At 40.3% G+C, this 12,132-nt stretch overlaps 1 protein-coding gene across 1 annotated transcript in view; it reads left to right on the top strand.

Annotated features, from left to right (window-relative positions):
* Positions 1 to 2,006: 2,006 nt before the first annotated feature.
* The window catches only part of LOC138892562 (uncharacterized), a 36,692-nt gene continuing 26,566 nt past the window's right edge, over positions 2,007 to 12,132 (top strand). Inside the window, exons 1-3 of the mRNA XM_070176298.1 lie at positions 2,007 to 2,303; positions 2,400 to 2,612; positions 2,709 to 2,890. Coding sequence (XP_070032399.1) covers positions 2,007 to 2,303; positions 2,400 to 2,612; positions 2,709 to 2,890 — 692 coding nt within the window. The remainder of the gene's footprint in view (positions 2,304 to 2,399; positions 2,613 to 2,708; positions 2,891 to 12,132) is intronic.

The raw sequence follows: 12,132 nt of genomic DNA, 5'->3' as shown, positions 1-12,132 counted from the left end.
TAATTGAATGAAATAGGGATGATGTGGTGCCAAAGGGTAGGTTTATTGCTTACCTTAAGGCCACAAAGATGATTAACAAGGGGTGTATTTACCATTTGGTCTGGGTTACAGACACCGATGTTGAGGCACCTACACTTGAGTTTGTGCTGCTTGTGAATGAATTTTTGGAGGACTTTCTGGATGAGCTCCCTGAGATTCCACCAGATAGGGAGATTGATTTTTGGATTGATGTGATGCCGGGCATGCAGCCTAAATGAATTGAAGGAGCTAAAGGAACAATAGAAGCATTTGTTATAGAAAGGTTTCATTCAGCCGAGCGTGTCGCCTTGGGGTGCACCAATTCTCTTTGCAATAAAGAAGGATGGGTCACTAAGAATGTGTATTGACTATCGGCAGCTCAACAAGGTCACAATAAAAAATAAGTACCCACTGCCAAAGATATATGACTTGTTTGATCAATTGCAGGGTGCTAAGTACTTCTCCAAGATTGATTTAAGATCCGGGTATCACCAATTGAAGATTAGGGAGCAGGATATTACGAAAATAGCTTTCAGGACCCGGTTTAGGCACTTTGAATTCCTGGTAATGTCTTTTGGGCTAACAAATGCCCCCTCAGCTTTCATGGATCTTATGAATCGAGTCTTCAAGCCTTTTTTTGACTCCTTCATGATAGTGTTTATTGACGATATCCTTATATATTCGTGAAGTCGAGAGGACTATGTCGATCATCTCAGGACAGTTCTACAGACTCTATATCAGCACAAGTTGTATGCGAAGTTTTCAAAATATGAATTTTGGCTTGAATCTGTCACGTTCTTGGGTCATGTCGTCTCCAGAGAAGGAATTAAGGTTGATCCTCAGAAGAATGCAGCTGTGAAGAATTGGCCTAGACCTACAACTCCAACTGAAATTCACCGTTTCTTAGGCTTAGCGGGGTATTACAGGAAATTTATGGAGGGGTACTCTACTCTTGCCTCTCTGTTGACTAAATTGACGCAGAAGGCGGTTAAGTTCCAATGGTCAGATGCTTGTGAAAGAAGCTTTCAAAAGTTGAAATTAAGACTGACTACGGAACCGTTATTGACCCTACTAGAGAGCACAATTGGGTTTTGGTATATTGTGATGCTTCAAGGATCGGACTTGGGTGTGTATTAATGCAACATGGCAAGGTGATAGCTTATGATTCTAGGTAACTCAAAAATCATGAAAAAAATTATACAACACATGACTTAGAACTTGCAGCGGTATTTGCATTAAATATTTGGCGTCATTATTTTTATGGGGTCCATGTGGATATATTCACGGACCATAAGAGCCTTCAATATATTTTCAAACAGAGGGAATTGAATCTGAGGCAGAGAAGATGGCTTGAGTTAATCAAGGATTATGACATCGACATTCTATATCATCCGGGAAAGGCTAATGTTGTGGCGGAAGCTCTTAGCCGAAAATCTATGGGAAGTTTGGCTTACTTGGAGGAATATCAAAGGCCGTTGGCCAAGAAGCTTTATCGGTTGGCTAGTTTGGGAGTTCGTCTTGCAGATTCTAGTGAAGGATGGGTGATTGTGTAAAATAGGGCCGAATCATCGCTTGTGGTGGAGGTCAAGGAGAAGCAATACAATGATCCATTGTTGGTACAATTGAAGGAGGGGATTCATAAACATAAGACCATGGCCTTTCCTCTTGGCATGGGTGATGGAACACTAAGGTACCAAGGGCGACTATGTGTTCCAAATATTGATGGTCTCCAAGAAAGAATCATGACCGAGGCTCACACTTCTAGGTATTTCGTGCACCCAGGATCTACAAAGATGTATCATGATCTTAGGGAAGTCTACTGGTGTAATGATATAAAGAGGATTGTAGCGGACTTTGTGGCAAGATTTCCAAATTGTTAGCAAGTGAAGGCCGAGCACCAAAGGCCTAGTGGGTTGGCACATAACATAGAAATTCCAATGTAGAAGTGGGAGATAATCAATATGGACTTTGTGGTGGGACTACCTTGAATGCCTTGTAAGTATGACTCGATTGGGGCGATTGTGGATCGACTCACAAAATCAGCTCACTTCTTACCTGTTAAGGCTATCCATACAGCAGAACAGTATGATGAGTTGTATATCAAGGAAATAGTCAGGTTGCATGGCACTCCTATTTCTATTATCTCAGATCGAGGGGCACAGTTCTCAGCTAATTTTTGGAAAAAGTTGCAGCAAGGTTTTGGTAATCAGGTGAATACTAGTACAACCTTTCACCCGCGGACTGACGAGCAGGCAGAGCGGACTATTCAGACGCTTGAGGATACGGTACGCGCTTGTGTTCTTGACTTCAAGGGTAGCTGGGATGATCATTTTCCACTGATAGAATTTGCCTACAACAACAATTATCATGCTTGCATTCAGATGGCACCGTTCGAGGCTTTATATGGTAGGAGATGTAGATCTCTCATTAGATGGTTTGAGACTGGGGAAACAGAGTTGATAGGGCCAGACCTCGTGCATCAGACTATGGAGAAGGTTAAGATCATTACGAAATGGTTGAAAACTACTCAGAGTCGTCAAAAGTCCTATTCGGATGTGCATCTCAAGGATTTGGAGTTTAAAGAGGATGATTGGGTATTCTTGAAGATTTCCCCCATGAAGGGTATAATGCGGTTTGGTAAGAAAGGGAAGTTGAGTCTGAGGTATGTCGGACCGTACAGAATCATTCAGAGGATTGGTCGGGTGGCTTACAAGCTTGAACTACCTCCAGAGAAGCCTTTAGTCCACCCGGTGTTCCACGTATCCATGTTGAAGAAGGTGGTTGGAGATCCGTCGCTTATTGTTCCAGTTGAGGCTATTAAGGTTAACGAGGAATTGACTTATGAAGAAACTCCAGTTGCCATTCTTGATAGGCAAGCCCATAAGCTGAGAAATAAAGAAATTGCCTCCGTGAAAGTACTATGGAGAAACCAACAGGTTGAAGAGGCCATATGGGAGGCTGAGGAAGAGATGAAGAAGAAGTACCCTCATTTGTTTGAATTGTTATGTAATCGATTTTATGAAATTGTTCCCTGTGAATTATGCATCATTTGTACAGTTGATGTTAAGGGTATTCCTTTTTGGTAATATACTGCTCGTGAGGCCACGGTTGGCATTGTTTTTATGTTATGTTGCGTCGTTGGTTCATAAATATTTTGTTAGGGTTGGTTTTTGGGATTCTCTGAAAGGTGGATAGGCCCAGTTATAGGGGAAACTCTGGCGAACTTTTTGGAAATTTAGGGAGTTAGTCAGAAATTTGGAACTATTGGTGAGTAATATAGCAGCTAAGTCACATTGGTTTCTAATGGCGGATTTTGGCCCTCATTCGAGGATGAATGATCTTAAGTGGCGGAGGATGTAAGGCTCGATAAAATTTCACCTAACATCCGGGGTTTCGTGGTGCCAATATAGACTTATGTGTTGACGATTGTAAAATTTAACCTACAAGCTCGCCGTGGTACGGACTTGTTGGGTTGAACAATGCGTTGGGGAGTTGAAGAAAATTTTTGGCAGAGTAGGGCATTTCTGCGGTCCACTATGCAACAACACAATCACTCTGCGGGCCGTAGAACCGCCGTAGAGTAAAGTAGAGAAATAGCCCATTTTAGGAGGTTGTTTTGTGGTCCATTATGTGGTCGCATAACCATTTTGCGGGCCACATAATCCATCGCAGATCCAACATGAAAGTTTTTGGAGGGGAGTTCTGCGGTGCATTATGCGACCGCAGACCTGCCGCAGAACCCAACCCGAACAGCCCAGTTTTGGGACCCTTTTCTGTGGTCCGCATACCTATTTTATGGTCCGGTCTGCGACCGCAGACCCATCTTCGTAGAGTTTAAGTTTGAAAAATTACATCCGATCCTATTTTCATAAAAACAACATGTGGGTTATTTTGGCTGGTCCTAACTGATATTTAGAGAGAGGGGAGTGCTCTAGAGTTAAAGGGGAAGTTCCTAAGGGTATTGTTCATCAACTCTTGCTCAAAGTTGAAGAATTCACAAGAAAAACTCACTAGGTCTTCATCCTAGAGGTAAGATTCTACTCACTAGCCCTCAATTCCAGGATTTAATTGGAAGTAGATAATGAGAAAAGCAAATTCTTGGGTGTGGGAGTTGTTCATTATGCATGCATTTACCATCAAGGGTAGTGGGAAGATTATTGAGCTCATTTGGGTAAACTTTGAGTAGTGGGATGAAGGGATCCACCATAGGAGGACCTTGAAAACATAATGCACACCTAGTATTTGATACAATGCTCAAATGAGCTGGAACCATAAACTCCTTCCTAATTTGTGTTCAATTTTGTTATATTTCTAAATAGATCGAAGTGGCTAAGAATTCTGGAATATTATAGTAATTTAAAAAGCTCGAGGCAAGGTATGTTGGCTAAAATTCTCTCTTATAATTGAACCCTACAATGTCCTTGTAAGTTTCGAGTTGTTCATTATAAATTTATTATTCCGAATAAGCCTTGTGTCAAAAGATATATGTTCAATATTTATTCCAAATGTTCTCGTTATTTTATGTTCTATTTGAAAATGTGCTCGAAGCATGGGTTGCATATCTAAATGTTATAACTTCAAGTCGTGATTCAAATGAAAGCTATTATGCCAAATCGTGTATGAAATCTCAATGTGCTTAACATTCTTATTTGCTCACATGTGGACTTAAAGTCTTGAATAGAAATGCTTTGTTGTTGATGATCCGTGATGATGTTTGAAAGTGAAAGAAATGAACATGAAATATGAAATAAGACCAACGTGCCAAGAGTGACATTGTGGTATGGCCATTGGTGCCAATGAAATGAATAATATATAAATGATAATGAAAAGAGTTGTCAACACTTTAAATAAATAAACACCCTGGGAGGTGTCAATCCTTTAAATAAATAAACACCCTAGGAGAAATCCAACTTCCCTTTCTTTCGCACGGTAATAACCAACAATCCAATCTCATTTCAAAATACACGAAAATACTCATCGTGCCAATATTATATCAACCGCACGGAATTAACCCTCGTGCCAAACATGGCCCTAAGGCCCCAATCCTCCCACATATTATGGATAAAGGAACTCAGACGACAAGACAATAATAGGCATAAATGGGTGTTCATGAAGCTACGGTCTATTAAGTAAGTAAACCGTCCTAAAACAACACATTAAATCTTTTTTAAGATGTCATATGTTCTAACATGATTTCTAACATAATTGATTGAGTTTATTAGTCATAGAATTAAATAAAGCATAGGTTAAATAATCACTAAGTTCATCAAAGAATAAAGAAAACATATAAATTCCCCCTCCCAAGCATGGAAACCCTATGCATATACGCGTGTCACCTGGTATATGCATCACCTCCGCATTTAGCAAACAATATCATTTAGTAGAAAGAATTTCATCAATAAAGCTAGGCAAGACACTTACCTTATTTCGGAATAATTTCCACAATCCAATACTGTCTTCCTTAGAAATACTCCTCAAAACGATCAAAACCTAGTTAAATATCATCTAACGAAGTCAAATAATGCCTAAGGAAACATCCCCAATCAATAAAGGTTCAATCTTGGCCAAAATCCCAAAAGTCAACCCGGGCCCACGTGGTCGAAATTCGAGATTCGGACCAAAACCTGATTACTCATTCACCCTCGTGTCCAGATCTATAATTTATTTGGAAATCCGGTCTCAATTTGAGGTCTAAATCTCAAGTTTACAAAATCCCTAAATTCTATCCAAAACCCCTAATTTCTACCATGAAATTCCTTGATTTGATGCTAAAAACTCATGAAAAGTAATGAGGAATTGATAGAAAATGAATTAGAGTTGCATACCAATGAATCTAGGAAGAAAACGTTCTTCAAAAATAGCCTCTAGAGTGTTTAGGGTTGAGAAAGGGTGAAAAATGAGCTAAGTCCCGTTATCCCTACAATTTACCTAGCTACAGGTATCGCAATTGCGAAAACTATTTCGCAATTGCGACGATCGCAAAGCGATCAACTCTTCGCAAAAGCAAAAAGTATCTGAGCCTGATGATATCTCAAAAGCGACAAAATCATCGCGAATGTGAACCTGGACAGTCCACGAAGTTACCCATAATTTCCCATTGTCGTAAATGCGACCCAAAAGTCGCAAATGCGGAAACCACCATCTCGCAAATGCGACTCCTTCTTCGCAAAAGAGAAACCCACAACCCCCAGACCCATATCACAAATGTGATCCTGACATCACAAATACGAGGATCGTATTTTCGAATAGGTCATCGTAAATGCGAGACTTGCAGGCATCCCAGCACCAGATTAGCATCAGCTTACCAAAACACATCCAAAACTCTCTCGACCCCTCGTTCTCCAATCTGAACATTCAAACAAGTGTAGTAACATCATACAAATCAAAACTCAAGATTTTCATGTTTAAAACTAAATTTTCTAATTTTTCACATAATGTGCCGAAATGTGCTCGGGTCACCCGAGACCCCAACCAAACATACGTGCAAGTCCAAAAATATCATACGAACCTATCGGAATCATCAAAACACCGATTCGAGATCGTTTACTAAAAATGTTGACTGTGGTCAACTCTAGTCTCTTTTAAGTCAAAAATTTCATTTTCCTCAAAATTTTACATAAAACCTTTCCGAAAAATGACATGGGCCATGCACCCCAATCAATAAACATCAAATGAAGCTATGGGAGGTCTCGGAACACTGAAATTAAAACTAGTACTCAAAATAACTGGTCGGGTCATTACATTCTCCCCCACTTAAGCATACGTTCGTCCTCGAACAAGCCAAGAGTCGCTCCAAATCCATCAACTAGCTAAATGAACTGATCATACCCGAACCCATGAGTGATCTCTTGCCACCTCAGCCCATATAAGTCCATGCAAATGACCCCAACGGAAGATTCTTCCTCCGGCCTTAGCCCCACTGGATGTGGAACCAAATTCCAACATCTGAAATCTCCTATGAGATTTGATCCTTATATGTACACACTGTATCAATCACAACAAGCTGCATCAAACCGTAAATACACTGCTAAGGTCAAACCATACGATGTGCCACATTACTCATGTACTCATAGAAATAACTTCTGACTAAAATAGTTCCTCATCCCCAAACCCGGTACCGGTAATACACCTCATATCAAAAGAAATCTCATTCTGGACCTTCACAATGCTACTACTGATAAAAGAAACATGCAGAAACTCCTAACCACCCATAAAGTCAACTAGTCGAGGAGCTCCCTTATCCGATAAGGACCATTGCCAAAATCTAAGCAGTATTGTGGTATTTTGCTTCTGAACTTTCTTTTTTCCAATACGATAGTGCAGAACTCAGGTCTAAAAAGTTCATCTCACCCAATACAAACAGCCCAAGCGAGAAGCCACACCAAGGGCCACATGTAACCTCACACAACGCGGTATGTATACCAAATAATCAATAACTCAGATATATCTAAGAAAGGAAAGAAAATAAACTATGAGGACTAAACAACAAGTACAACTAATATAACAACATGAACTTACCCCAAAAGGGGAAAACAAAACACACGAAAAAAACACAATGAAGGGTATCCCACATAACTCAATTGTGGCGCGCAACCCGATCCTAAATATATCAATCCACATAGGGATACCCATCGATACATAATGCTCGGGCTCACTAATTACATGTGTGATAACATCAAGCATGGTAGAGTGCGCAAATATAAATGTGGGAAGATGAATAAATAAAATACAATACGGAAAAGACAAGCACAACTAAGGTGCAATAAGAAAATCAACATCACGAGGTCCATCTCGCCCATATCGCCATAAGGCCTAAACGGGATTACAACATGCGTGTATCATGCAACCTCACAACCCATCATAGCATAAGAGAGAGACACACTGCATAGACAGGGGCATGAATAATATCCATTTTGCCCGATGATATAGCCATGGTAGCAACTGCGTAGGGATAAGCAAACTCGATCTGATATAAAATACACATTCTCATTAGGATTACAAATAGCCTCCAAGACAATTACGATCATCCCCAAACAGGTATATAACCTTCCAAAAGTCCATAGCAACCTATCCATAATAAATACCATCAGCTAACCAATTCTTATCATATCTTCACTATTTGTAACTAAGGAATAGTCTGCCTGTGAGAACATCGAGCCTCTGAACCTCAAGAATAATGGAATCTCCATATCTGATCCCAACTTTACTACTCAAATGGCTGATAAATCACTCATACTCCATCATCTCATGCGTGACATTGCAAAACCCGAACCTCACCAACCCAAAACCAGGCGATCACCATAACACCAGCCAAGTATCCACAAGCAAAAACAAAATGCGCCTTCTAAAATGTGCACTCTTCTCATGCGACATCAAATTATGCCAGCATTCCGTAAGGCCCCGTAAAATTTCACCTAAAACCCGGGGTTTCGTGGTGCCAAGATAAACTTATGTGTTGCCAATTGTAAAATTTCACCTACAAGCTCGCCGCGGTACGAAATTGTTGGGTTGAATAGTGTGTTGGAGAGTTGAAAAAAATATTTGGCAGAGTAGGGTATTTCTGTTGTCCACTATGTACCGCAGAACCGTTGCATAGTGAAGCAGAGAAATGGCCCATTTTTGAAGGTTGTTTTGCGGTCCATTATGCGGCCGCATAACCATTTCATGGACCGTACAATCCATTGCAGATCCAGCATGAAGATTTTTGGAGGGGAGTTTTATAGCGCATTATGCGACTCGCATAACTAGTCTGCGGATCGCAGACCTGTCGTAGACCCAACCCAAACAACCCAGTTTTGGGAACCTTTTCTATGGTCTCCTTTGCAGGCCGCATACCTGATTTGCGGTCTGGTGTGCGACCGTAGACCCGGCTTCGTAGAGTTTAAGTTTGAAAATTTTCACCCGATCCCATTTTCATAAAAACAACTTGTGGGTTATTTTGGTTGGTACTAATTAATATTTAGAGAGAGAGGAGTGGTCTAGAGTGAGAAGGGAAGTTCCTAAGGTTATTGTTCATCAACTCTTGCTCAAAGTTGAAGAATTCACAAGAAAAACTCACTAGGTCTTCATCTTAGAGGTAAGATTCTACTCCCTAGCCCTCAATTCCGGAATTTAATTGGAAGTAGGTAATGAGAAAAGCAAATTCTTGGGTGTGGGAGTTGTTCATTATGCATGCATGTACCATCAAGGGTAGTGGAAATATTGTTGAGCTCATTTGGGTAAACGTTAGGTAGTGGGATGAAGGGATCTACCATATGAGGACCTTGAAACCTTAATGCACACCTAGTGTTTGATGCAATGCTCAAATGAGCTGGAACCATAAATTCCTTCCTAATTTGTGTTTAATTTTGCTATATTACTAAATAGATCGAAGTGGCTAAGAATTCCAGAACATTGTAGTAATTTAAAAAGCTCGAGGCGAGGTATGTTGGCTAAACTTCTATCTTAGAATTGAACCCCACAATGTCTTTGTAAGTCTTGAGTTGTTCATTGTAAATTGATTATTCTGAATAAACCTTGTGTCAAAGGATTTAATATGTATTCCAAATGTTCTCGTTATGTTATGTTCTATTTAAACATGTGGTCGAAGCATGGGTTGCATATCTAAATGTTATAATTTTAAGACGTGATTCAAATAAAAGCTATTATGCCAAATCATGTAAGAAATCTCAATGTGCTTAACATTCTTATTTGCTCACATGTGAACTTAAAGTCTTGAATAGAAATGCTTTGTTGTTGATGATCCGTGATGATGTTTGGAAGTGAAAGAAATGAACACGAAATATAAAATATGACCAACGTGCCAAGAGTGACATTGTGATATGTACATTGGTGCCAATGAAATTAATGATATATAAAAGATAATGAAATGAGTTGTCAATCCTTTAAATAAATAAACACCCTCGGAGTATCGTTAGTCGCCGAGGAAGGGTAAGTTGAAATAACCTAACCCTGAAACTACATGTGTCGGTGTAGAAGTGAATTGTGATTGTACACCTTTATTGGGATGACATTGATGTGATGAGAGTATTCCCCTTTATTGGGATGGGATTATTGCTAGAAAATGGTGATGTCGATCCACACGGCATTGTGGTGAGACGGCCTAGCCGGCCGGGTGGTGATCGGACGCCATGCCACACATATGGTGGTGATTGTGCTTGAGATTATGATTGAAACAATGATTGAGATTGAGATAATGATTGTGATTATGGTTCATGTCTTTGGGTGAGATGGCCTAGCCAATCGGGCAGTGATCGGACTCCGTACTAAAATCACGGTGGTATATCGGTGCTAAGATCTCCCAACCTAAAATATGAAAATTTACTTGAAAACTTCTCTTGCTCTTAACTTGATGTTTTGGTATTGTTTGAGGCTCCCATTGATTTTATGATTGTCCTTACTTGTGTTATCATTCATTCTATTGAGAGGGTGTTTAGTCATTCATACTAGTACTATTCCATATGTACTAGTGTCCCTATTGTCGGGGGCGCTGCATCTTTAATGGATGCAGGTGGTTCTACAGCAGGTGGCTTTGATCATTGATAGCGGTATACCCTCTTCCCAGCTGACTTGGTGAGCCCCACATCATATCGGGGTCGTATATCTTTTGCTCCTTGTGTATTATGTTTTGAGGTATAGCCGGGGCCTTGTTACTGGAAATATCATCATACTCTTTTATATTTATTAGAGGTTCCGTAGACATAGTGTGGGAGGTGTATTGGTGTTGGGGAAGTCAAATTAGTAATGTTGTATTTGTATCACACGTTCCACTTCAAACTATGAAAGTGTATGTATTTTGAACTTTATAAATGATGTAACTAATGATAAGGAATCGGTGTTGATCACATGATCCTCCCCATTGTCTAATTAATGAAATGGACATTTCCTTTATTCGTGAGTCAGTTCAGGTAGAAGGTATTGTACAGGCTTGCTCTGCCAGATTATCTCGGTTGAGCGTCGGTCGTGCTCCCCGAGGTTGGGGCATGACACATTCTCTTAAACATTTGAAATCATCTGTGCCATCTATAACTCATGTTCTTCCCTTCAAAATTATACCGCAACCTTATGCTCACAACTTTCAATCCCATACGGTGCACCGCCAAAATCATGCTAACTCGTGAAAATACAAAAATATCATTACCAACTTTGAACCACAAGCAAGTAGAACACCTCATCAACCGAGAACCTTCCACTTAACTCAATCCAGGGGGACATCACCACGCCACACACCTCCTATACCTGTAGAAGACACCAACCCCCATCCGTGGCCAAAACCATTGGGCATTCTTCGAAATCGCTAACACATAATCAAGTCATCAGAACTGATTTCCTCCCACTCAACCGAGTCACGCAGACTGTCGAACCCAAAAACAACTCAATAAGAAATGCTCGCTTTGAAGGAACCTTCTGCGAATCCAAAGTCATTTCTTACATCTCTCTAATACTGCTATGAAGAATCATTCGTGATATAGAAGTATCGCAATTCTGGACACCATTATCTACTGATCTTGAGCTCTAACCAAACATAAATCCAAAATTTCTCAATTGCCACATATAGATCCTGAATTCATCAAAACCTTTTTGATAGTCATCCACCTTGCTCTAAATCACCCCCGATGTAACCTTTCTCAAATTATAGCTAATCCGCAACTACATCCCTGTCCAAGAACTAATATAACACATGACCATACAATCCGATCATCGGTAACATGCTCTCCCACTTGGCTTGAAGCCGAAGAACACATCGTCTATAACCCATAGCACCCTTCCTTCGTAGTTTCCCCAGTCTCGCACTGTTAATAAGTTGAATACTTCACAAACCTCTATGAATCTCATTATAAAATACTCCAAAGACTCTGCCAAGTACACGCTCACCCTGGCGACCATCTAACCAACTTTATCAAGCCCTACGCAGCCCACTCGCAACATCACAAGTTGTCTGTGCACGTTGGTACTTTGTGCTCAACATCACCTACGGACGAATGGAAAGAAATCAAAGTTGCATGCTTCAAGCTTAAACAAGATCGCATGATAAGGAATGAAAGAAGGGAAGTTTCCTAAATTTCCTGTAGCCTCTCAAAGATAGGTCCACGTCATCATACCGATCTGCAAGAC

This window comes from Nicotiana tomentosiformis, chromosome 5 (genome assembly GCF_000390325.3).
Source record: "Nicotiana tomentosiformis chromosome 5, ASM39032v3, whole genome shotgun sequence".
Lineage (NCBI taxonomy): Eukaryota > Viridiplantae > Streptophyta > Magnoliopsida > Solanales > Solanaceae > Nicotiana > Nicotiana tomentosiformis.
The sequence above is the reverse complement of the archived record's forward strand: the minus strand, read 5'-3'. Positions and strand labels throughout refer to the sequence as shown.